The sequence below is a fragment of the Patiria miniata genome, unplaced genomic scaffold (assembly GCF_015706575.1).
Source record: "Patiria miniata isolate m_02_andy unplaced genomic scaffold, ASM1570657v1 HiC_scaffold_3, whole genome shotgun sequence".
Classification (NCBI taxonomy): Eukaryota; Metazoa; Echinodermata; class Asteroidea; order Valvatida; family Asterinidae; genus Patiria; species Patiria miniata.
Genome location: NW_024037069.1, coordinates 42,164,752 through 42,191,975, shown reverse-complemented (window position 1 = coordinate 42,191,975; position 27,224 = coordinate 42,164,752). Strand labels below are relative to the sequence as shown.

The following is a 27,224-nucleotide window of genomic DNA, read 5'->3' as shown; positions in this document are numbered from 1 at the left end:
GCACTTTCAAAATCTAGGATATGAAAGCCCAATTAATAAGCTTCTTTTTTCGTACAAGAATCATTCAAATCACTCGTGTACTTTTCAAGTTACAGACTTTTGAACACAACCACCGTTTTGAAGTACTGTCCACGGATCACAAAAAAAGCAAGTGTTCTTTCAGCAAAAGGAAAACGATTCACATAGGGACTTGCCTTTTTTTTGTGATTTGTGGTCAGAAGTTTAAAACGGTGTTTGTGTTTAAATTTATTTGACGTTGTAGTGTACTCAGTATTATCCAAGGCCTTGTGACAAATCCACAAGCTTACGTGGAACTCGAACCCATAACGAGTCTTAACGCTCGACCACAGAACTTCCCGGGGTCAACTAGCTGATAAAGCCGTGGTAGTGCAACCAAACCATTTATTATTCTACCTGATATTAGATTTTCAACTAATGAAGTTTTACAATCTATATGTAACACATTTTTGGTTTATTATATAATATTGCAATCTTGGACAGTGGGCAAATGACGGTTCTTACGCTTCTTGGGAGATTCAACACAGTTTGATCTCTCAGCGGTTGTGCTTACCGTTTTCACAACGCAAGCCACTGTACCCGGCCGGACAGCGACATTCAAAGCGATTGACCAGATCGTCACATTGACCTCCATTCAGACATGGGCCGGAGGCGCACTCGTTGATATCTAGGAGAAAGGGGGGAAAACAAATTGAAATGTCAGATGAGATTTGAAGGTTTGCATGGTGGAAAGATACTAAGACAAGATAAGTTTGCGGTAGCACCATGTGAATAAATCTCTTTTGTGAGTATGTGTGGTTCTGAAAAGAACCGGAGGGACTCAACATTTCGAAAAGTATGCTCTGCCCGTCGTCAGGTGAAATGTCACTCACTTTTTTTCATGTCTGTTAAGGGATCTAGTTATTGTCAATGCCAGTGTGCTCGATCCTAATGCAGTTTTTGAAAAAAAATCGCTTGTGCTTCTTGAATGCGAAATTTCCTGTTAGAGAAACACCTGATAAAATGAAACAATGTGCAGGACGTTGCCCAATGGCACCCTGCTAGGGAACCTTATGAAAAAATCAGCGCATGGAGGCTTCAGTGAAGTAACAAGTGGATGGGTTTTTAACTCAAAACAAACCATAAATTCAAGCAAAACTGACGTGTTTTGGTCAACAAGATCTGGCAAGATGATTGGTGCATACTTGCAAAAAGAGTTTTATTAGTTTTTCGGACTGAAAGGGACCATGAACTGAAGTTATTTAATGCAATCCTGGAAAATCCCTTTAGTTGCTGTAGCGCCCAAAACCGCCCCAGCACCCAAGGGCGGATCCAGGGGGGGCCAATGGGGGCCATGGCCCCCCCCAAAACGAAACCAATTATTTTTTTTTTTTTATGTGACATCGCAATAAAGGCAGGCAATGAGTACACAACCATCTTTTCCTCAAAAAAAACATTGGTTAAAGTGGTCAGAAATTGCCTCAGATCGCACCACAGAGCATCTAGAATCCAAATTTTTTTCGGGGCCCTTAAGCGGGCCCCGAACCCCACGCCGTATTTTTTGACCCACTTTTTTGGGGGACCAAATTTTTTTTTGGCCCCTCCCAAAATTGTGTTCTGGATCCGCCCTTGCCAGCACCTCATGGTCTCATTGATTTTTCAGTGAATAAATACAGTGTAATGCAATGAAGTCAAGGTGCTAATTGGTTAAACTGTATGTTCAATCTTTACGTTGCCATTTTCAAGAGATTTTTGGTGCCTTTTGATTTTTTATGCCAATGTTAATTTCCAGTTTTTAATTCAAAACTGTGATGCCATTTTCAGGAACTAATTTGTGAAAAAAGGTCTCTAAAAGGAGGATGTTAATTGCTGTCTGTGATCATGTGTGTTAAAGGTATAGTCCATCATTTGTAATTTGTGCATTTTGTTTATTTGAAGCAACAAAAGTGTTAAAAATCTAAAGAAGGGTGCTGAACAACTGACCTAATGAAGTTTCAGCTCAGCTTCAGCTGTATATTCCGAGAAAAATAGCATTCTCGGATCTCAATTTCAAATCAAAACTTGCTGAATCATGTTTTGAATTGCAGCTTAACACGATGTCGCACACTGATCCGACGAATTACAGCAACCGCGTGCGCGTGTGCGTCGTGCCAACACTTGCCTTTCGAAGGCCTTTCCAACGAAGGCCTTTCCAACTGTTGGAAAGGCCTTCAAAATGACAGCTTGCCAAAAAGAATAATTACACAGGGAGTTTTATAGTCCCCTTACTATCTGTCAACCAAGTATGCTTTTCAACAATAATTACGCCAGTTACTTTTCGGATTGCTGCAAATGATGGACTATAGCTTTAAATGCACATGGAAGTTGTCATGTACGGAGTGCGCATGAACCGTTGTGGGGGAAGAGAGCTTGACCTGGGGAGGAGGTGACGTCACACTTATGGCTACGTAAAGCACCTGAAGCCGTGTCCAAATTACTGGGCTATGACTGGAAATTACACACGCGCCTATGGCAGCAGCCGCAGCCACATCTCACAGACCCATAAAGTAACATCCAGCCGTAGCCTTTCCAACGAAGGGAAGGAGGAACTCACCGATTTCACACCGCAGGCCAGTATAACCGGGCTGGCAGACACACCGATAGGAGTTGATCAGGTCGTTGCAAGCGCCGCCATTCTGACAAGGATTGCTGGCACATTCATTGATATCTTGTGGTACAGATTGAAAAGACTTTAGGATAACGTCCGACTCATTTTACTCATTGAGAAAAAAAAGAAGGTTCTAAAAGCATGCACTTTTAGAGAAAAACCTATTTGGGAGGGAAAGTTAGCATCTTGAACAATTCATGAATGGAAAAAAAAGCTCAAATGTGATTACAAATTCTGGCAAAATGGAAAATATCCTGTAAAGAAAATGTTACACAACCTGAACATCAAAACACTGTTGGGACAAAGTATGAAATGTTGTACAGATACATGTACCAGTTTGGCACAGGGCTATGGGAAGGAGGAAAGGGGATAAATGCAGTAATTGAGGCTAAAGTGACGGAATTAGTTGGCATGGGTTTGGCTGGGTGGGATTTTCCGATGTCAACTGGTCTCAATATGGTTCGAAACTAGGAAGGAGGGTTTATTGTTTTTGTTCCTCATATGTGATGCGATCAAGCTAAATGAGGCGTTTGTCAGGAATTTTCATTTAGAGATTCAGGCCAAAATAGGGGCCACTTCATCACATCACTTCATCACATCTCTTGGTGTTCCAACTTCCATAACTTTTGAACTAAAGATGGTACCAGCATGCGGTTTTCACAGCAGTAATGCTGAGATTGTGCTCTTTTTAAATCTGAAAAAAAAAAATTGACCAGGATCGACAAACGACTCATTTAGTTTGATCGCATCACATATAATCTCTGTTTTGATTCAAAATATTTTCGACCTTAACTTCAGATTTCACTTTGTTCTCAGGTTCACAATGTTTTTGTTTTTTCGCTTCAGATTTTATGGTTGAATGAATTTTGAAGGAAACAAGGATTTTTTCCAGATGCTATCATTATATTCATTAACCAGAAAGTGCCGAACTCTCTAAATGAACATTTGAATTTGGAGAATGGGAACTAAACATGTAGTCATTTGATTTGACTTTTGGGGGAAAATTGGCAGATATTTTATATGGAGTGACCAATTCTAAACTTATCACAGCTATGTTATGTGTTCTGTCAAAACAAGAATCTTCTAGGCAGTACATATACTATTGAAATACATAGAATTTCCCTTTGAAAAGAGACTTTTCCACGGCAAAATAATGCCCTTTATAAGTTCTTGGGTTCTCAAAGTTGGTAACCGAGAAATCACTCATCTAAAGTTTTCCTCGTGCACCTTTTGAACTGATACATCCTCAAAATACAATCATCCAAAAATCATCAAAAATGATGGTTTTAAGAATTTTACAGATTTTTTAAAAGCATAATTAGGATCACAATAAAACCCACTAATCTTGGAAATTTGAAGAAAAACTAAATCAACCCATATAATTTTCTGGTCATATTGCCATTTCAACTTCTGTTAAAAAGAGTCTGGTTTTGAAAGAAAAAGTCACATTTTTCTAGTAGGATGGGCGGGAGGGGGGGGGGGGGGAGAAGAAGGGGCAAGTATTGAACAGAATTGATTTATCTGGACTATAACAGGCAACATTTTAAAAATGGCAAAATACAAATGTTAAACACATTCTCAAACAATATCAATGTGGCACATTTAAAATACAACTGTCACGTGACACAGTGGCACAACAAGATGAGAACGGGGAGAAAAAAAATCCCTTTCCCCACGTTCCCTCAACCAAAATTAAATTCGTCCAAAATACTTATCTTTCTTTTTACAATAAATAAAAAATCATAGAAACTCATTATTATGACAAAAATTGAAATGTACTTAAAATTTGAAAAGATTTTTCTGTAGAACTGTTGTCAAGAAGTGTTCAGTATTTTTAAAACTGTTTTCTTCAGACAACATTTTTTAATTAATCTTGCAAACCTGAATTTGTATTAATAGTTTTCAAGAAGATTCTTTCAATTTTCAAGGAGATGTCAAGACAATTGTTTTAGTTAAGTTCCGCATATAGTACTTTCAAAATCTAGGATATGAAAGCCCAATTCATAAGCTTTCTTTTAGTACAAGAATCATTCAAATCACTTATGTCCTTTTCAATGTGATTTGTTTTCGTGTTGCTGAGAGAACACTTAACTTTTTTTGTGATCCATGGACAGAACCTTAAAACGGTGGTTGTGTCTAAAACTCTGTAACTTGAAAAGTACATGTACATGAATGATTTGAATGATTCTTGTACTAAACGAAGCTTATGAATTGGGCTTTCATATCCTAGATATTGAAAGTGCTACATGCATAACTTCACTACAAAAATGGTCCAGACATTTGGGTTACATTTTTGGACTCACCCTGTATTTCCTCCAGCCTGGCTCTCACATTTATGTCTTAAATTATTTCAAAGCCACACCTTTTGCAATTGATGAATAAGTACCTACCGATTCAATGACCAGACCCTAGCTTAAAGCCAAGATAGGACTAGTGTCAAATACCCTATCAACCCGAAATGGTATTGTTTGTAAGTAAACTACTTTGAACATGTGCATTAGCAACGAAATCCAGTTACGAGACCAAAGCATTTTTTTTTAAATGTCCATGTGTTCTCTGTTTTCACTATTAAAATGTATTGTATTCATTAAGGGCAATTTTGTTGCAAACGATCTTCAGGACCTTTAAAATACTACCACTCTAAAGGTTTGATTTGAATGAATTTCATAACATCCATACAGAAAACACAGTGTATTTTCCTCAGATTTCCCTGTCAAATTACAAATGGTGGTTTTGTGGGTTCCCCCCATAAAGTTGGTTCATTTTTATCAAACCATCACTGCAAACCCATATTTACCTTTAAAACGTAATCGCTGAATTATTAATGAGAAGTAAATATTGACTGATCCTTCACAACACTAAAGACAACAGTTTTGCGAAGAGAAAATAAATCTAAACGAGGCAGAAAAAAAGATTAAAAATTAGACAACAAGTTTGGTAACTGTTCCGAAGTACATGTACAAACTGTGTTGAAATCATTCTGGCAAACCTCGATATCAAAGCAGAATAACAATTTCGAATCTTACATATCTCCATGGAAACAGACACTAGTTCACCTCACTTTTGTTGTTTTTTGTTATGTTTTGGAAAATAATCTCCTTTCTTGGGAAAATATCTCCTTTCTTCAGAAAGTGCACACAATTCCTTGAAAAACTAAAGAAAGTTATTCTCCTGCGTGTGTATCATTCTTTGTTGTGCCACTGGTCAAGTGAAACTTGTTTGCAACAAATATAACAATTTCAAACATCCATTTCAATACAAAACACAAGTCATCATCAATGTAAAATTAAAAAGGCAATTCATGTAAAAGTAAATGATAATGATGGGAAAAATAATCAAAATATTACACATATTATAACATTTAAGAAAAATACAATGATGGTGATGAAGCATGACAAAGACATATATGTTTATCGTCTGCAAAAATGAAAGACAAATCAGGTGAATTTTTTTCGCAAAGAGAAACAAATATTGATTTTGTTTCCATTATATTAGAGGTGACATGTAGCAGGAAATGAAGTTATGATTATTAAAGGAAAAAAAGAAGAAAGAACAGTTCTTAAAGATTAGTTTTAGAATTGCCTATGCATTGGTAGTTGTGCGGAAATTAGAATCTGGTACTTCTGTCCATAAGCAAGATAATTTACCACAAAGGCCATGTCTCAGTAAATAATACATGTAGGTGTATTCGCTGGTTTGATTCTTTTCATTGAGTTTATACAGTCGCGCAAAAGACGATGGTTTCAGAAAAAAACAAAAGTGAATTGATCTGCCTTTTTTTTTTCATTTCAAAGGTTATTAACTTATAAATGGACTCGAGGTGAGTTGAATTTGTTAAAGTTCATTTTCTGACAATGTTTTTCCAGGAGGCAAACTTTCTAAGTCTGCAATTGCTATCTGGGAGGGAGTACTTCAAGATAGGGTAGATCATTTGTCAATTGCGCATTTTTTTTTGTTTTTTTGGCTTGAAACAACAAAAGTGCTCAAACTGTAAAGACAGGTGCTTAACAACTAACCTGATGAACTTTAAGCTCTGCGAGTAATGTATACTCAGAACAAAACCATATTCTAGGATCTTGGTTTCAATTCGAAGATTGCTGTGTCATGTTTTGAATTTCGCCCGAAATCAACGTCCGGGACATGTTTTCATTGAGTCGATTGCAGCTACGCGATGTCAAGCACTGATCCGACGAATTATAGCAACGCCGCGCGCGTGTGCATTGTGTCGACGCTTGCGTGCAACCATTCACGGCTTCACTTGACGCATCTTTGGATATGGCCTTCTTTTGCCGTTTTCTTCAAAATGACAGCTTGCCAGAAAGAATAATTTCACGGGGAGTTTAGCGCCATTACTATCTTTAAGCCAAGTATGCTTCTCAACAATTATCGTCAATAACTTTTTGGACAGCTGCAAATGACCTACTCTACCTTTGATTATGATCGAGGAAACTTTTACTACACTGGTCATGTTTTTTAAATAGTCCTAATTCAGGAAAAAAGAAATGGCATATTAGTAGTGTTGGCAAAGTAACAAACAAAAAACAGACAAGATGATTGCCAGTAAGTAATTAGTATGACGTGAGGAATGAGTAGAAAAGAGAAGAGAATCAGAAGAACAAGAGGGGAAAATAGGGAAAAAATAGATGGGTGGAGAAACCCCTTTCTGTAACTAGAAATTTTGATTCCTAAGTAAGTTCATCTGTACATTTTCTGTCCTAGTACTAATGGTGTTCCCTTTTTGCCAGAAAACATACTCTGTGCATTAGTACCTAATGCACAAACTATGTTTTTTTTTAACAGTATTATTTAAAGGATAAACCTACATAACTAGTATAACTAGTCTTTAAATCTTTATTCTAATTACCTAAAACTTGATTCCTCTTCCTCTGTAATTTCTTTGGATTTACATGTATACAATTTTCATTAGTGGTCCACGAGGTTTATTAAAATTATCTTTAAATGCCGGTATTTCTTTTCAAAGGATCTTACCAAAAACCTATCTGTCAGAAATCAGATTTTTTTTTCTAACTGGGGGCAAAGATTGGCTCAATTTTACAAGAAGTCTCAGATTTTTGACTTAGACATTTAGATATGTAGACATTTAGGCTACATATCCATCATGAACATAAAATGATACTGCTATTTCTCTATCTGTTATGAAAAAAAAAGGACAGTTGAAGGTTTTTCCCTAGCCCTAGTGCTAGCCTCAAGTTTTATCTCCTGTTTTTATTGAAATGGTAAAAAAAAATCCTATGTCAACAAAATTGGGAAGGTATGGACAACTTTTTTTTATCAGAACCTTGAAATTTGAACTTTAGAGGGTCTGAAATGGATCAGAGGTATAATGTTCATATAATCATCAAATGATTTCATTCCACTTGATGCATTAGACTGAAAGCATTATGCCTACACTATAGAGCATGTTACGTTAACTCAGTATAAATTTCCTATCATTTATTGAACCTATAAATGCTTTCAGTGAATAGTTTTTAAAATTTCATTAAACAAGGGATGGTAGTATGATGGGGCTATTTCAATTTAGAATAATGCTCAGTAGGTATATAATACTCTACTTTCATTTAGAAATGTCTTTTAATGTCAAAGCAATGTTACTTGTTAGGCATACAATCTTCTTATGAATTATTCATTATCTGGAAATGTACCACTAGACCTACATTGTGGGTTAAAGCCTGGCCGTGCAGACAGGAAGTGGATGTTATGCATGCATTGTGGGGGCTAGTACACATGTGTGACTGGAGTACCATGCTCCATCTGCAGTCGGAAAGAGAGCATTTCAACTGTTAGAGACACGCCAAGAATCTGCAGTTCGTGTATTCATTTATGCAAACATATTCATTTGTGTAAATGTAAGATTGAAAGCTTCCATCTTTATGGCCCTTTCCAAATTTTGTCATTTGCCCCGCCCACCTTTGCTTTGAGTGCAGTTTCCCCACAATACTCGTGACTAAGTTTGATAGCCCGTTCGAGTAGCTTATTCGGATCGACTCTGGTTATAGCCCCGTGCCCCGATTAGCCATGGCCAAGTTCGGGCAAGGACCATTAGTCGACTAGTGGTTGATTTGTGACGTACCTTACGCCTGCGCACTAATAGCAAAGTGCAAACGTCTCTAGTCGAACGCTGGTCAAAATGTCATTGCAAAACGTCTGGATCCTGGCTCCCTGCTGTACGTTATGAACGCGCGCGGCTATGGTTACCAGCGATGCAACCAACCCCAGTAGGTTGGTTCCAAATAGTCGACTAGCGTAGTTAACCATCGTCGACTAGACAGAGTTCGGGCAAGCGTTAGTCGACCAATGGTTAACTATAGTCCTTACGCGAGCTTGCCCCATGATGTCAAACTTGGGGCTCACCCGGGTCAGCCACCACAGACCCTGCTCATGGAAAAGAGTCAGTGGTGGAAATATACCTCACACGCATGCATTGTTCATTCCAAGAAACAGACAAATATATTAAAAGGCAAACCTTTACTTTGTTTAAATGCTAAGATGATATTGAATGCTAGAACAAGATGCTGTAATGTCATCTTTAGCCATTTGCTAAACCACGGCTGTGTCTCCAGCTTTGCCTTCACTTCCGGCAACCAGGATAAATTTTAGATACAACAGATTAGTGATGCTCTGAAGTTGATTCAGTGATTTTGTGATGCCAATGAAAAGAGGTCCATTTCATGTATTGTGAGCCAGGGTTCTAAGTTTGGAGGCCTAAACTCATTTAAAAACTGCTGTTAGAAGCCGAAGCCGGGGACAAAAACCGGGGTTTGGTGAACACCTATTACTTGTTAAGCACACCCTCCAGTGTTTTGGCATGAGACAACCTTCACCGCGCCTACTCAAGTTACAGCGCTCTCTTGTGACGGCGAAACAACATTTTAGTTATTTAAAACTGATTGTAATGTACATCCCATGTGCATTAGTGATAAGGCCAAAAAAAAATTCTGCTTCCGAATTCCCTACCTATCCTATTCAGACAGCCCCTACCGTAGTTTTTCGGGGGGAGGGGTGGATCAAAAAAATAACACCCAAAACCATCAATTACATGTACTACCTTTTACCCTTGACTACACACAGACGCCTCCATATGATTGTACAAAAAAAATTAAAAAAATTGCCCCCCCACAAAAAATTCCCTACCTACCTACCCTACAGGTATTTTCGAATGCCATGTTATTGGAAGCAGAACTATTTTATTTGGGGGGGGGGGAACCTAATCCTAATTCTGAAAAAAATTTCAACGGATGACGTAACCCATTTAAAAAAAATTGTTCAAGTTTTGGGTTTTGTGAAACGGGAAGTTGGTTGAAATAAAAATGGAATTACAGCTAATTACATGGAGCTTTTAAGCAGAGAAGTTTAATAAGCACAAAAAATGCCTGAAGAGCAAAAAACCCAGTAACTAACCAAAACGTAATGTTATGAATACTGCCCTAAAAAAGTTCAAATTAAGCCCTAATGAGTTTTTTCCATACTTTTTTTGGGAAAAACAAATATATTATTATTATATTTCCAAATAAACCAATTTAACCACAGCTCTTTTGTCTGAAATTCACTGCAAATAATCAGAACTGATGTATAACTTTGACACGAAAAAACAACAACTTTGAGCACGTATTGTACTCATCCACTGCATCTGTCCGAAGAATATCAACGAGCTCCCCGGTCCATGGAGAATTTTCACGCTGAAATATACTGCAGCTCCATTTATGATCACATCAACAGAGGAATAAAATCAGGGCTTGTTCTTTTGGACTTTTATAAAATGGCCAGTGTACTTCAACTATTTCAGCTTCTGCGAAGGTCTTATTCAACATTGATAAATTTTACGAATTGTAAATACCGTTTTATGCGTAACAGCTATTGTGGAGAAATACATACACGTACTTGACATCTACTGAGTAAAGTGACCTTTTGAATACCTTACAACTAAAAGTCAGACATCCAAATGAGACTAAAAAAAAGCTATACAATGTATAACATAAAACCTGTTGTAAGTCCTACATACTACCAGGATATTCAGAGGGAGATGAGAAAAAGATGTAGGGAAGTAAATGGAATATTGATAAAAATGACATTAAAAAAATAAAATAAGTACAACTCACTATTTTGACAGAGATTTCCATCCCAGCCGGGCAGGCAAGTACATGTAAAAGAATTGATGCCATCTGTACATGCGCCACCGTTTTGACAGCGATTTGGTAAACAATCGTTGATATCTGAACAAAAATAAATGCAAAAACAAACAAACACATGTGACGTGAAATGTTAAAAACAGGCACACCCATGGTCTCAAGAGGGCGCCCTTTTACCTAGCAACGATGTCCCATGGGTGGGACATTTAGCTGGTTGATGCGCACCGTTCATTTTGTGTGACGCACGTACACCAGGGGATTTGTGCTATGTACACGCAGTGGTAGATGGTACGGCCGCCCGTCACGGCAAAATTGCAGTCAGGTAAGATGGAGTCGGTCGGTCACCCCCAACTGTGCTTTCTTTGCCGGTGAGGGGGTACTTGTGAACGGATCAGATAAGGGCAACAAGTCCAAATTGATGTTATTTTTTTAAAAATAAAACAGCTCGACATGTTTGGCAACTGGAATCACGGGGAATACAGACAAATATCAAAGACACTTATTGTGCTTTGGAAGATTAAAATACGGAAAACAATTTTCCCTCCACATTTGAACTCACCGATTTCACAACGAGGTCCTTCAAATCCGATCAAACAGATGCACCTGTAACTGTTGATGGCATCGTCACACCGGCCTCCGTTCATACATGGACTGCTGGCACACTCATCGATATCTGATGGGGCAGAGGGGGAAACAAAACTGTTAGTGAAAGCGAAACAAAAAAACGACTACTCAGAATCTGTTGGTCGCAGTAGGTGGGCAACCTTATCTGCAAAAGCTGAACCTGAATGCGCAGCATATAAAACTGTACATTCAGGGGAAGGGGACTAGGGGAGAAAATTGGGGGAGGGGGGAATGGTCATTTACAAACGCGTGTACACACAACCCATATGTGACAAATTTTACAGAATTAGAAGCTTTTACTGCAGTGGTGTCACGCTCTCGCGCATGCTGCACGCATTCTTAAAGACGAGGTGCACGCGTATTTTGGTATTCCTATTGGTCAAAGGAGCCCGGAGTGTACTACCTGAGCGAGACTCGAGCGAGCCTTACGCCACCGCAGAAAATGGCTGCCGTCGGATTTGTCTATATTCCTCACAGAAACTCTCCAATCATGCAGGTAAAGGGAGCGCGACCGACAAAGGGTCGGCATTCTAAAAACGATAAAACCATGAATCTTATACAACTTAAATAATATTACGGATGTGACCAATTTTTCAAATACTTGAATGAAAAAACAAAACAAAAACCAGCTACTCGGATATTTGGTGGATGATAGAATATTCAAGTGTACCAGTATATTTGGACACAGCCCGACGCCAACCTGATGTCTGAGAACATTACTCACTTATTTCGCAGAAAGTCCCAGCCCAACCGGCAAAACAGTTGCAAGTAAACCTGTTCACCTCATCCACGCAGTTACCATTCTGACATGGGTTGCTTGCACACTCATTGATGTCTGAAGGAGAGAAAACAGATTGCATGAGAGGTCAAAGTTTGTGAATGAAAGGTATACGGAAACACCATGAGGGAATGATTTCTCAAACTAAGAGAATGGTTCTGAAAAGAACCAGAGGTATACACTCGACATTCCGGTCAGTATGCTCTGACCGTCTTCAGGAGAGTGCCCTAAACCCATAAGGACGAAATGCGAAGTAGATGAAGTGTGAAGTTGCAGACCTAATATGAATGGCTCTGATCCTTTTGGGGCAAAGGCCAAAACCAAATTAGCAAAATGTGACTCAGTTAAACTTTCTCAACACGTCTGCCTCTTGGCGGTTGTCCAGCAATGGCCACACTTACTGATTTCGCAGAGCGGTCCGGCAAATCCCGGTAAACATGTACAGGTGTAGGAATTGACGCCGTCATTACACTGGCCGTTGTTCTGGCAGGGCCGGCTGGCGCACTCATTGATGTCTTGTGAAAGAAGGAAAGAAAACAAAGAACGACTTTTTTAATGTCACCAAATAGGTATTTTAGTATAGGACCATCGGATGGGAATGGAGGTGGGGGGGGGGGGGGGGAAGAGAGACACTCTTGGCCATTTTTACTTAACCTATGCGACTGATGCAACAATTTTTCTTATGACTCCTGTTGGGGAGCATTTTGCTTTAGGTGTGGACGTAAGCTGGCTTTGCTGACAGTGAAACCAGGCATGTAACTTGGAATGAACAAAAAAGAAGAAACAACAATCTTTACAAGACTTTGTAAAGTGTTTTTTTTTTTTTTATTACTGGCATACGTGTGAAGTGAAAAATGAGGAAATCAGCTGATCTGAGGAAAAGTTGCATGGCTGTGAAACCAGAAAATTTGGGTAATCCTTACTTTTAGGACCCAGGTCCTATATAGGAAGGGAAAGACTCACCAAAACAGTTGACTAAATGACACTCAAAATTGACATTCTGATACTTCTTGGCACAGCTGAACAATTGGCAATGACACCTTCTTGAATATCAGCAGGTTTAATTTTGTGGCAAGAGGGCAGGGCTTTGATTTATGAGGGAAATTCAGGGGTAAAAGACGACGATGACAACCAGAAAACAGACTCAAAAACCAAGATGGCAAACGTGAAAGCTCGATGCGATGAAAGCTTGATGCTGATTGGCTGATAAAAAAAATTATTTTTAGTCTGGTTCCCAGACCAAAAGATTCAGTAGTCAGAATCTTTTGGTCTGGGAACCAGACTAATTAATTTTTTTAGCAGCCAATCAGCATCAGGCTTTCATTATGTAGGGCTTTAACGCATGTGAGAACTACAACATGCACGTCTGACTGCGAAAAAAGGTAGGAAAGTCACATTTTCTTCGAAAGTGCTTTCAAAACTACAACTAACATGAGTTTATATGAAGGAAAAAGACTGCTTTAGCCTGCAAAAGTCACTTTGGTACTGGACAGTCATCTGCAAAAGTCAGTTTTGAACAGAACTTGTAAAAAATAGAGGTGTCCTAAAAGTAAGGATTACCAAAATGTGCATATATTCTTACTGAACTGGCACTGATCTCCATTGTAGCCCAACACGCAAATGCAGTTGTACAAGTTGATGCCATCAACACAGGTTCCGTCGTTTAGACAGGGTTGTGACGCACATTCGTCGATGTCTAATGGAATCAAGACAAAAAGAAAGAAAGAAAGAAAGTTTTTCACCCTTGTCCAGCATACAGGTCCCAAAGCGCCCTCTATTATTAACTCATGGAGTCCATCATGGGTCGTCGTCGCTGATCTCCATGGAAACAAATCTGGACAGCTCATTGGCCATTCTCAGCTGTACAAAAAAAATGAAGCTACGCACTGGTTCCTGATCCCTCAGTCCGAATGTGGGGAGGGTACCAGCTTCAAACCTCAAATACAGGTGATTCCCAAATACAGTGTGCCACCAAGAGGTTGCCATGGAGAGTCAATTTTTCGCAGTGCATTGTGGGAGACGGTCGACACACTCACAGCTCGGGACACTTAAAATTGTTGGTTGTCCGGTCAGTAGTTTCGTAAGCGTAAAGAATCGCGATTTTTTTTTCCTTTTTTTTCTTTTAAGATGGTGTGTTTTTTTTGTGAGGTGGCAGATTGCTATGCCCCGATCTATAAAACATTTCCTCAAATTGTCTGACACTCGTTAACAGCAAATCGCAGCAATTATGTCGAACATGTTTTTGTCGACCGCAAGCTTGAAAAAATGGACTCTCCATGGCAACCTCCTGTCAGCGCACTGCACTGGCAATCGCCTGTATTGTACAAACTAATTCAAATAAAAATTGTTTAAAAGTATACGAAAAACAATTCTAAACAGATATATTTCATTGCTTTAGTCCATGAAAAAGTGAAAACATGTCAATTAAAATGTAATATCTTTCTTTAAAAAATCTCTAGTTCTTGGAATGGTAATACGGCGGACGGGGACTTCACTTCTAAGGTTGCAGACCAGTAAAAAAACTTCCATAGACCCCAATGGTAAATGCTCCCACTTCAGGAATTCGGGAAAAATAGTCACAACTCTCCAAGGTGTTTGAGACACACATCAAATTAAAGCTTATTTCATCATCTTTCATTTTCTGTTCAATTTTTGGGGGGTCAACTGATGACTTTCAGAAGAAATTTCCATCCGAAGATGATCACCCCTGAAAATAGTCCTGAAGCCCAACGCCATTTTGAAAAACGATGCCTACACTCCATTGCAAAATAGAGCGCCTTAAGGGCCCCAATTTCATCCAAATTGAACGGAACTACAAGCTCACAGTCCTGTGTACGGCTTCCACCCATATTTTTTTTACAAACCCTCACGTTCATGGCCCACAGCATGCTCAAATCAGTACTGAAGATTTTGAGGGCATGCAAATCGTGATTTGGCCGGCGTAGGCAATTTCGGACCGATTTACTGGTCTGCAACCCTCAAAGCCAATTGGCTATCCAGCTTCGATTACATGGAGATTACTGGTGGTCATGCCACATCGCGCCGGCCATTTACTTACTCCGATCACAGAGGGTGTCCGCCCATCCAGGAAAACAGGAACAAATAAAGCCGTTTATTCCATCCACGCAAGCACCATTCACACAAGGGCCGCTGGCACATTCGTTGATGTCTGAAAAGAGCCAATAATGTCTAACATTACTAATACCATCTGGTATTTATACACTCGGTGTTAATATTATAGAACAGCATTGGAACACTTCAAGGGACTAAAATTCCTGGGGGACACTTCCATCTAGCTCACTTCCATGGATAACAATTCAATCGGAATACTCCTATGCAAACACTTCAAACTTCAAATGGTTGAATCTCCTCTTTAAAATGACACCCTGGTCATGTCATTACATTAACAGTTGACTGAGCAGTGACTAATTTTATGAAAGGGTCTATTTAGAGACTTGCGCCACTTTTCAATTGTGGTTTTTGTTGTGTCAATTGTCACAGAGTGAAAGGCTATGGTTGCCAATCAAGGTAGGTGGGGGAAAAAAGAGATTGCACCATGAAAACTATGGGACTAAAAATACTAATAATAATTTAACCACATTCCATCTTACTGGCACACCACTCAAATAAAAAGGTCCTGTTGTCCCCTTTTCTTAGATACCCCATATGAGGTAGTGATGCTTGTAGTTCGCAAGATTTCATAAATTGTCCTCTTTTCAGCTATGTCCACGTTTCGTGTGGATTCGGTAAATTTGGTAAGTTGGAATGAGAAACCTAAACAAACACAACATGGGAAATGTCAACAACAACAAAACCAAGCAAATGTGAAAAATGCCTCTCTGACTGCATACAAGTTTAGACACTTACTGTTTTGACAATTGTCCCCATCGAATCCAGCTCGACAAATGCAAGTGTAGAAAGCGATGTTATCCTGGCAGGTGCCTTCATTTTGACAGGGGGAGCTGGCGCACTCGTTAATATCTGACGGGAAAGATACACAACATTTATTTATCAAATGTGACATTAGTTTTGGTAGGCCAGGGTTTGTTTTTTGAGGAAAGGGGGGGGGGGGGTGCACAGGCTGGACCTTTTGGGGGAAATCAAACGAACTAATGTCCCATTATGGGCTCCGTACGCCAACAAAAGAGGGCGCACTTTTACCATTTCTGAGAGCCCCTTGGACGAGACACCACATGCCCCTTGGACGAGACACCGCATGTGCGTACTGTAATTCTTGCGCCAAGTAGGCACACATCTTTTTTTTTTATCCTGAATGTGCACAAAGCCAAGCCATAGCGTCTTCCCGCGTGAGCGTCAGGCGTCATCGGCGCGCGAATACGTTTGATTACGTTCAAATTGAACTTGCGATGGTCTCCCAGACTAATCCCCGACCCCAATAACTTTGGATCATTCAAATTACGCAGTGGATGGAACCAGTCGGGAACCAGTCGGGAACCAGTCTAGGCCACCCCCAACTCTCCTTTTCTGGCCGTTGATAGGGTACTTGTGCACGGACCCCATTAAAGCCTCTCTTTTTGACTGAATGACATCTCCAGACCATTCAATACTCCTAAGTTTCAGGAATTCCAAAACATTTTCTCCAAAGTTCTGAAAATACCAGTTGCCTATGAATCCTAGTGCCAGTGGCGTAGCCGGGGGGGGGGGGGGGGGGGGGGGGGGCTGGAACATTTCATGGGGGGGCGTCAAGCAGGGGCGTCAATCGCTTCTCAAAAGAGAGGGGGGGGGGGACATACCTTGATCATAACTGATGCAAGCGCGAAGCACGAAGCCCTTACGGCGTGGGGTTCGGGGCCCGCTTAAGGCCCCCGAAAAAAATTGGATTCTAGATGTTCTGTGGTGTGATTTGAAACAATTTCTTACGACTTTCCTCCATGCTTTAGCTAATATTTTCTTGGCAAAAGATAATTATTGAACATCGTTTTTGAGGTTGGAGACATTGAATCAGCTATCGGTATTCTGAGCTATTGGCGTGGGGTTTGGGGCCCGCTTAAGGGCCCCGAAAAAAATTGGATTTTCGATGCTCTGTGGTGTGATCTAAGGCAATTTCTTACCACTTTAACCAATAATTATCTTAGCACAACAGATAATAATTTAACCATAATTTTCGAGGTTTTCTCAGCTAAAGGCGTAAGAAAATTTTGTGCACATTGTTTTCGAGGTTGGAGCCCGCTTAAGGGCCCCGAAATTTTTTTGGATTCTAAATGCTCTGTGGTGCTATCTGAGGCAATTTCTGACCACTTTCACCAATATTTTCTAAGCAAAAAATACATTGTAGTACATAATAGGGCCCATGGCGTCATGTAGATCAATGATAATTTTTTTAGAAACTCAAAATCTCAGTGGGGGAGGGGCGACTGGGGGGCGACAAGGTTTCATGGGGGGGCGGTCCCCCCCCCCACGCCCCCCCGGTGGCTACGCCACTGCCCAGTGCCAACCTTACTTTTTTCAGGCTCACTTTTCAGAAAACGTGGAGAAATCGTTCTCAGTGTACGATATACACGTTGTTTGTCTCGGGAATAGCGGTGACCAATCACCAATGCAAAAAAAAGTGGTTTCTTCAACGTCCGCAAAAGGCGAACACTTTACGAATGAAATCGCAACTAGCATCCAAACAGCTCAAATTTATGGGGCCGTTAAAGCGGACCCCGAAATTCGTTCTCGCACGCATAATACAGGGATAAGACAAAAACGCCCAGTTTAGAAAGGATAGTTGTGTGGATGTTTATATCCTCCTTTTAAACGTTATTTCCGATTAACAACATCTCGTTCAAAGCGCGTTTCGTAGCCACAATTGGGCTGTTCCAGGACCTAGTGTCCCTTTAATCGTATCAAACCTGGTCACTGATAATAGCCCCCGCCTTCGCTCCATGGCAGTATTATCCCCCTATTCTGACGACATATTGTGATACAGCGATGTATCGATGATTCATTTCACAGCGCAACAACAATCACGATGCGTTACCCACCTATTTCGCAGTTAGTCCCTTCGTAGCCCGCTGCGCAGACACACTGGTATGCATTCTGCAGGTCGTTACACGTGGCTCCGTTCAGGCATGGATTGGATTCACAGTCATTTCCATCTGAGGAGAACAAAGGAGAGAATATAGTTATTTATATTTTCCCTTATAAACAGGCTCGCAACTGGGAGTAACCAAAAAAAAAAAGAAGAGAAACTTCCAAGCTCCACCATAGTGTTTTCAATTTAATTCTTCCCAGGTTTAAGCCAAACCGAAGTTGGAACCATCCTAAGTTGGAATCATCCCATATTGGAATTTAACCCAGATTGAAGTCAAGCCAACCTTGGCAACAATAACTTTACTTGAAGTCCATACTTGGGCTGGATCTAATTGGGCAAATTTACATATCAATTCAAAAGATTCAAAGGTCACCAAGTCTGCCAAGTGCCAACTTTGAGTAAGAGCTAAGAGTGAGAATTTGGCGACAGAGCATAGCGAGCGCGAAGCCCTAACGGCGTGTGGTTCGTGGCCCGCGTTAGGGTCCCTAAAATTGTTGAATTTAAGACGCTCTGTGGTGCTATCTGAGGTAATTTCTGACCACGTTAGTCCATTTTTTTAGCAAAAGATCATCATTTAAACATCATTTTCGAGTTTGGCAGCACTGGGTCACATACTTGTAGTCAGGGAGACAACCAAAAAGAAACCCCACATTTATTGTCACACAACACTTTTTTTCCCAACCAATTCATGAATGCATTTTCCAAACCCAAATTCATACTTTGTAATTTCCTCAATTAGTAATGAATATATATATAACTGAAGCAGATTCAAAGTCTGTATCATAAGAAGATCTCTTTTATTGTTTTGAAATGAGAAAGAGGATCATACTGTAAAAATTAAGATTATACGAATGTCAGGTTATTGTTTAAATTGTTTTTTTTTTACCCTGGGAGAATTAGGTTAACATCAAAACTTGTTTATGCTTGGATCAAAGTTGTAATATCACATCAAGCATTCACGTTGTGAATTCACAAAAGTTGAATACTGTGTTCATAGTGTGATGAAAATTGCCCTTGCTATTTTGGGACGATCGACTTTGAATTCCCTTTTCCAATTGTATTTGTGTGTTTAGTTATTCGAACCAGCCTTGAACTCCTCGAGCACAGAATCAACTGCCTAAATGAAGTTTCAAATCAAGTTAGATGTCCAGCACGTGTGACCATTTTGAGCCCATCAGCCTACTGAAGTTCAGCCACCGTGTACAAATATTACTCATGCTGTGCTTTATACACAAGTCTCAACCTGCCTCACAATTATTGCCCCTGTTCATCAGGCCAATGAAAGCAGTTTTCTGAGGCAAGCTCAAGATCGGTCCAATCTGGTTTGTACCCTTTTACCAGGTGCCCATCTATACTCCCAGGGTGAAGAGAGTCAATTGTAGTCAAGTGTCTTGCCCAAGAACATAAGCACCATGTTCCACAAACCTTCACGCGTGAATCAGACACTATAACCACCGAGTAATAGCCACCAACTTACCGCTCGCCCAAGAAAGGGACCATCCTTCAAGTTGGACGTTCCGGTCGGTGGTGAAGAAGAAGGACATCTGATCTGTCATGGCCACGATATCGTCGGGGACCCCTCCCGTATTCGTGGTGTAATTCCCCTCATAGGCCATGAAGATCGTGCCAGCAGTTGATGGTCCGATATAGACGTCCAAAACGTCTTTTAAGAGCTCAGTATTGAAAGCATCGAAGGTCAGGGTGATCATGCGAGCATTGGGGATTTTGATGTAGTAGTAGCAGATCCGGTTGTTGGGGTAGGTGGCCGGGTAATTTGGGGATGTGATGGTGCCTGATGACATGCCAAAATGGCTGGTACCACAATTTCCACCTGAAATTAAAAAAAAAATTCACTTTTGAATCAATGTAACCTGAGGTTTGGTTTGTATTTTCTGCATGCAATGCCATGCCATGTGGTAGTTCAGATACAATACTCAGGCATATTATGTTGTCCAGGACATCGGTTGGCAAATCTAACATGTGACCTCACAACATCACTTAATCACACGGGTGAGTTCAAATAAAATGAAGAGAAAAAAAAAGAAGAAAACAAAAAAAAAACCACTTTCGATGCATCAATCTTGGAAGATGTAATGTTTCAATACTTCAGATAGTATATTGTATAGAAATTCTGGGTCCAAACAATCACACATAGAAGAGACAACTGCACTGGAATGCAAGACTCCAGAACCCCCCCCCTTTTTTTTTAAGGGAGGAGGGGGATAGAATGAATTCCTGAGCTTTAGTACAAAACTAATCTGAACCCCCCTCCCCTTTTTTTGAAGGGAGGAGGGGGATGGAATGAATTTCCTGAGTTATAGGTACAAAACTAATCCGAACCTATGCTAAGCATTTTGTATTTGAATGTTTACGTATACTAATGACACACAATGACTGAATTTATTTAGGAAAGTGGAAGGACTATTATAACCAATTTTGTTATTGTTTACTTGAAGGTTTCAGCACCCCGCTATTTGTTGGGTCTATGTTTGCGTACTCTGAACAGTGATGAAACAAAAATGGGTCTGTATGCCAGACGTGGGTTTGTGCAGTCTGCGGTACCAGACATTTATTTTGGATTGGTGTATTAACCTGTTAGTCCGACTAATGGTCCTGGCATGAAGGGCGGATCCAGAGCTAAATTTTTGGAAGGGCCACGAGGGCTCGAGTATTGTTTTCTTTCAAAAACGGGAAAGGGATTAAGTATATATAGTATTGTGCGCTGTTTCCACATTGTAATACAAAAACTAAACGGTATGTGTAGTTGATGGATTGCGAGGGAGATACGCATCGTTTTCATTTATTTTCTTGCAAATTTAAGACAAAAAGGAGTTTTCACTCCGATGATAAAAAAAAAAATTGAAGGAGGGGGGCATGGCCCCCATTGCCCCCCCCCCCTCCCCCCTCCCCCGATCCGCCAATTCTGGCATGTTGAAAGGAATTAATGAACAAAAAGTTTGATTGCGGTGGCATGAAATTCAAACCAATGAGTAACTTGATTTTTTTATTGGAGTCCAAGTACAAGCCTGCGTACATTGTAGACCTAGCTGAGACATTATGACGTCACTCTCTGTTTACACACGTGCAATTTCCTACAGGAGCTTGGTGGCACACCTGGCTCCCACTGGAAAGCAAACATGTAAAGAAAGCATGACCCCATTATGTCTTTTTCCTATGAATGTCAGAAAATCCTGAATGAGATCGGACATACCAGCAGGGTCATTGCAATCCTGGCCCTCAAATCCAGACGGGCACATGCATATGTAGTTGTTATTGGACAGGTAGCATACACCGCCATTCTGGCATGGACTTGTGGCGCAAGCTGCAGATGAAAAGAACAAATCAAGAAAAACAATACAAATCATTAATACAAAAAAATCAGCACATAGATGGATGATAGTTGTTGTATAATGTCACTTATAAATGTTACATTCAGGCAGGCGGCTTCACTGCCTGTTGCCCACTTCACGACCAATGCCATCAATAGCACTCCGCACTAATGTTAAATAAGCAAGTACCTGGATCTCTGACAAGCATGCTGTACGAACTTCTCGTGAGAAGATTACGCGCACGCTTGCAGCACCGTTTCTATGCGAACGTATGCGGCCAGGTGTGCATGCATGTGGGCGCGCGTGATTGTTCCAAAGTTTGTCTGGCATGCGCGCATACGGCGCGGAGCAAAATTGGCGTCATGAGTGCGGAGTGCTATCAACTAGTGAACACTCACATGAGCAGTCGTGAATTTCTATACACCCTAGGACAATGCTTTGTGTTTCCCTTTGTCCCTGTAAAATAACACTCTCCCATAGACTAAGTAGGACTGAGTAGGACTTAAAGGAACTTTTGTTCTCCCTATGTGGATCTGTCCTCCATCGTAAAGCCATACGTACATGTACATAAACACACACAAAACTGTAGCAGCCTGATTTGCATTAGCAACTCACAAACACAGTCTAGTGTTACTACATGTATACTTCTAGGACTTAATAATAATAATAATAATAAGTATTATTGCTATCTTTATAGTATTATACCACTTAAGACGTATCTTTATACAAGTAGGGCCCGAGTAGGGCCATAGAGCAGTGGCTATCATTACGGCAGCCGTAACGCGACTTTCAGAACTTACAGAACTGTCTGGTTCCCTGACGTAACAGTTTTCAACGTCATGAACTTTGGCCGCGTAGGAACCAGACTCCCATATGATGATTCTGGGACTTTATTTCCCTTTTTAAAAAAATTCTCCGAACCACTGATTAAAAAAAAAAAAATGAAATCTGCTCAAACATAAAAAACAATTTCATTTAAAACCTTAGGCCTAATGTTAAGAAATTTAAAAAAAAATAAAAATTGAGTAGGCCTGTACTAGAGGGGGCGCGCTGCGGCAGGGGTTTTGACCCTAGTCGCCACGGGGCGACCTGGGGGGATCAGAAGTTGTGAATGTTATGTTCGTAATGTGCTTTTACAATCCCAAAACGATAATATTTCAAAACTGTGTTACGGATACCGATAGCCACTACGTATTAGGCCAAAAAAAAAATAAGTCGGTCTCTGGTCAGCACGCGCGTCGATTTTAATCATGCGCGTCAATCTTTTTTTTCCAAAATGTTCCGTGGTTGCTCCAACAGCGCCCTCTATTGCCGCACCTCTTCAACTTTTTTACCAGAGCACCAAGGAATGGGAAATTGCACCAAGACAAACGATTGAAAGCACCAAGGCAAATTATGGAGGACACCGATGTACATGAGGACACCAAAAAAGCAAAAAAGTACCCCACCTTGTCTGTACAATCCAAGCTTGAAGAAAAAAAAAAAGCAAAAAAACCAAAAAAAAGCCGCTTCGCCGCGTCAATTCCGGAACTTTGGTCTGACCAGAGACCGAATATTTTTTTTTTTGGGCCTTATTTTAGTACAATGTACTACTAATACCATAGAGCAAGCTACCCCTAGAACCATGGGTCTTACGTGTAAGACCCATAGTTCTAGGGGGAACTTAGCTAGAGCAAGGTTCCGTCTAAGCTTCCTCCTTCCTTCCTTGAAAGTGCAGCCTCATATGAATGAGGATAAACGCACTGCCAGAAACACCGGGGTGAACCCCTTCTCTTTAGGGGAATATATACAACATTTGCTTTTGCTGTAATTTTCAGAAATAAATGGATTTGGAGGAATGGTATGTTATACAAAATATTGTTAAACTGGCTTGTTTCGCGTTTTGGGCTTGTAGACGCTGGAAAACCAAGAAAACCTATCATGTTCTTGTAGTCTGGTTCCCCGACCCCACTTAAAATGAAACAGAGCAATTAATACACTTAAGGAATTGTAGGCTCAAAGAATCAGTCTAGCAGGCTTGTACCCCTTCACAGGTGTGTAATCAATTGCAAAGAAAAGTCAGAATAACTTAATATGAAAACTTAGGGACAGTTTTTGAAAAAAAAGCCAGTTTTCTCCAACGCTGGTCGGCCGACCAGCATTGGAAAAATACAGTTTTTCTTGAAAATGTCAGCCCACCAGGAGCCACGATTTTAAAGGATGATTTGAACGGTCAGTCCCTAACAATTCAGTAAGGTATTTCGTGATAATTTGATCATTTCGTTTTTTGATGTTTGCAAATGTTGTATCTTCCCTTTAAGGGGAATATACATCATTTGCAAACATCAAAAAACAAAACTACCAAATTATTATGAAATACTTGAATGACAGTCTTATAACATCTTGTAAAATCATATGGCACCTGTTGGGCTGTCATTTTCAAGAAAAGTCGTATTTTTGCATCAATTTCCAACGCTGGTCATGGCCGTCCGATCAGCGTTGGAAAAAAAACTGGCTTTTTTTTCTAATACTGCCCCCGATTCATCATATTTAGTGAATCTATGAATGGGTACAAGCCAGCTAGACTGGTCCCCTGACCTTACAATTCCCTGACATCTATAAATTGTTGTGTTTCATCTTAAATGGGGTCAGGCATTGTCAGGGAACCAGACATGCCAGACAACAGGAATAAATGCTTGTTTTTCTTGGTTTTTCCAGCATCTGTGCACCAACACAAAACTTCAAACAAAGTTATATTTGCTATAAAATACTAACCCCCCAAATCCATCCTTTCTGAAAATTACGGCAAAAGCAAATGCTGTATATTCCCTTAAGTTTAGGTGATAATTGTTACTGGGCTCTTAGTGCATTTACAACGCACGGGACCTACATCATACATGACCTACGGCTTTACGTCCCATCCAAAGGACGAAGCGAAGCAATATAGGCTTAATGCCTTGGTTCACTGTCTTGCTTAAGGACACAAGTGTCAAGACCGGGCCGCGGGACTCAAATTAAACCTAGACCCGTGAACGTGGCGTTGAGTTTACAAGCCACGTTCACTGTTCACAGGCATGACAGGTCTAGCCTGTGAGTGACATGATCAGAAACACCAGAGCTTGATCCGGTGTTCTTAACCGCTCGGCCATGACACTCCAATAATATATATCGATACTTTCCTCAGCGTTAATATCCAGAAGTGGACCTTGCCAAGTAGATGTAGATCACTGACTTCCATTGACAAGTGACAGAGATCAGTGATCGATGGTGGTGATGTATCGCTGTTTTAAATCCGTGCTGTGTGATGTAAACACATGTTTGTTTGTGTAGTCTACCGCCCTCTCGTGATAAAGTACATGTACAAAATGTACATTGCGCGTACGCGTAATGCATGTGATGAGTACGAGTCATAGAGCTGTATAATAAAGATTATCATGGTACGAGTACAATAATACAATCGGGGAAAAAATACCGTGCGTTTTAGAAACCATGATTATTACTTTTTGTAAGATGAGATGTTTTGTAAATAATTTGGGCCTCCCTTCTTGCTTTGAGTTACATAAAATCATGCAATGCACTCCCATCCTAGTCGCAAGTCGTGAACAGTCTGTCAATCGACGCACAGTGACGTCAGTCAACCCCGCCTCCCTCTCCCCTACTCTCCGAACTTCATAGCCAATCATTAACCAGTGACCTATCATGCAAATTAGGTGGGCGGAGTGTACGTGTCGCTAACAATAGACAACGTCAGTGACTCTTGCGGTACCGTACGTAGGCATTGACGTCGGAACGGAATGTCCAATCATAGGTTTGGAAATGTGCCTGTTCAATCTGAATCACAATATTATGCAGATCTTAAGTATTATGAGCTTTGAGATGCAGATAGCGCCCGACCGTTTTTACATGTCCATGAACCTGGTTTTTTTTAAAAACAAATTCCAGGGCAAGGCTTTATGGGACTACAATAGGAAAGGGTGCGCCGATTGCCACCTCAGGCTGCAACACTTCGAGAAAAAGAAAACTATGGGTAAAAAAGAGGGCAAATCTGACAGCAAACGAAATCAGAGTAATTTATTATCCATATTTTCCTCGCGGAGTTGTATGACTTTGATTGATTTTGTTTCATTTAAATTCCCAAATTTGTTTTCTTTCCTTCTTTTTTTGCCAAACTTAAAGATTTTTTTTTAAAATTAATTACCCGAAGTTGTAAGCAATCGAAATGGCACAGGTTTGGTCGAGTGGTCTCGACGTGACCATGTTAAGTATCTTGCTTATATCTTAACCTAAAACAGGAACGTGTAATAGGCAGTCAAAAAGTACTATCAAAGACTAAGCAACCTTTCATATTAAGCCCATAAAATCATCAAAAGGCACGGTCTTGAAAGCTTAAAAGTACCAAAACTTCAATCTAGTTTTCACATTTTTCAGCCAAAAAAATGGGAAAAAAAGATATATATATATATATATAAATTATACATTTCCACTACGTTTTACGACTTTATAATCTACCAGCAGTAAAGACCAAATTACCAATCTCACTATGATGTTCACCTTGGTTCAGAGTTCCAAGTCTAAAGGCAAGGTCTTGAAAGCTTAAAAGTACCAAACTTCAACCTAGTTTTTAAATTTCTCAGCAAAAGTAAAAAAAAAAATATAAATATACAAACTATAAACTTCCACTACGTTTTAACGCCTTTACATTCTACCAGCAGTACAAAGACCAAATTACCAATCTCAGATGTTCACCTTGCCGGTCCAGAGTTCATACGGAAGAAGAAGAAGTAATGACTTTCATACTTCTCAATTAATTTAATTTAATTGAGTTATAAGTGCGGTTTACGTTTTCATGAAAATGAAATGACCCCCCCCCCCCGAAACTTTTGCTTTTGTTGATTCGCTCAGTCAAAAGGCGAAAGTGAGATGCATCTACCAAAGGTTATGTTCTATTTAGTCCAAAAACTATTCGCAATTCAGAATTCACAAGTACGAGTGCACACGACAGCAACGAATAACTCCGATCGAGAGATAAAATTAATAAAATATTTCTGTGATGAGATTGAAGTGGAAGAAAGACAAATCACTCACCACCGGTTGTATCCTGCGCTTTCCCCACGGCAATAAGCGCCAACACACCCAGCAGGATCATCGGCTTAATTGCCATGATGATGATGATGGTGCTGCGGGTTGCTCCTTACACCTACCGTTAACTCGGTGTCAGATCAACCAAGAAAACTAGGCGTGTGCTGTCCAGTTACTCGTTCGACGGTCTAGACCGAGCCAGGAGCCTGAGCAGAGTGACTAGTAGCTTCAGAGTACCTGCCGAAGTCAGTGGCTATGTCCCGGGGGAGATCAGCAGCCCAGATTGCTACCTCCCTAGCTCTCTATGCACCAACGCCCACACCAATCACCTCTGCCATAAGTGCCCGGAAGGGGGGGGGGCCTCCATAGAACTTTTCAAGCAAGGCGCGCCAGGTGCTATTGTTACGACTGCGCTGAACCGCGGAACCTTCTTTTGTATTTTAAGGATATGTATAGTTTGTATTCTTTCAAGTTTTTTTTTCAGACAAGGTTGGTGCAATTTTTTTTTCTGTCGGTCTTTTGGAGTTAAGGGTTGGCTGATTTGAAGGCTGTCTGCTGTGCATATTGATTCCCATATTTCAAATTTCACTGAAGTTGAGGCCGGGGT

The 27,224-nt window shown here is 40.3% G+C and overlaps 1 protein-coding gene across 1 annotated transcript in view; it reads right to left on the bottom strand.

The window, feature by feature from the left end:
- LOC119737346 (fibrillin-2-like) overlaps positions 1-26,907 on the bottom strand; it is a 106,310-nt gene extending 79,403 nt beyond the window's left edge. Inside the window, exons 1-13 of the mRNA XM_038211637.1 lie at positions 26,624-26,907; positions 21,442-21,552; positions 19,708-20,061; positions 18,181-18,294; positions 16,061-16,174; positions 15,252-15,362; positions 13,776-13,889; positions 12,595-12,708; positions 12,140-12,250; positions 11,351-11,464; positions 10,762-10,875; positions 2,591-2,704; positions 572-685 (exon numbers count right to left, since the gene is read on the bottom strand). Coding sequence (XP_038067565.1) covers positions 572-685; positions 2,591-2,704; positions 10,762-10,875; positions 11,351-11,464; positions 12,140-12,250; positions 12,595-12,708; positions 13,776-13,889; positions 15,252-15,362; positions 16,061-16,174; positions 18,181-18,294; positions 19,708-20,061; positions 21,442-21,552; positions 26,624-26,699 — 1,675 coding nt within the window. The 5' untranslated portion in view covers positions 26,700-26,907. The remainder of the gene's footprint in view (positions 1-571; positions 686-2,590; positions 2,705-10,761; positions 10,876-11,350; positions 11,465-12,139; positions 12,251-12,594; positions 12,709-13,775; positions 13,890-15,251; positions 15,363-16,060; positions 16,175-18,180; positions 18,295-19,707; positions 20,062-21,441; positions 21,553-26,623) is intronic.
- Positions 26,908-27,224: the final 317 nt, after the last annotated feature.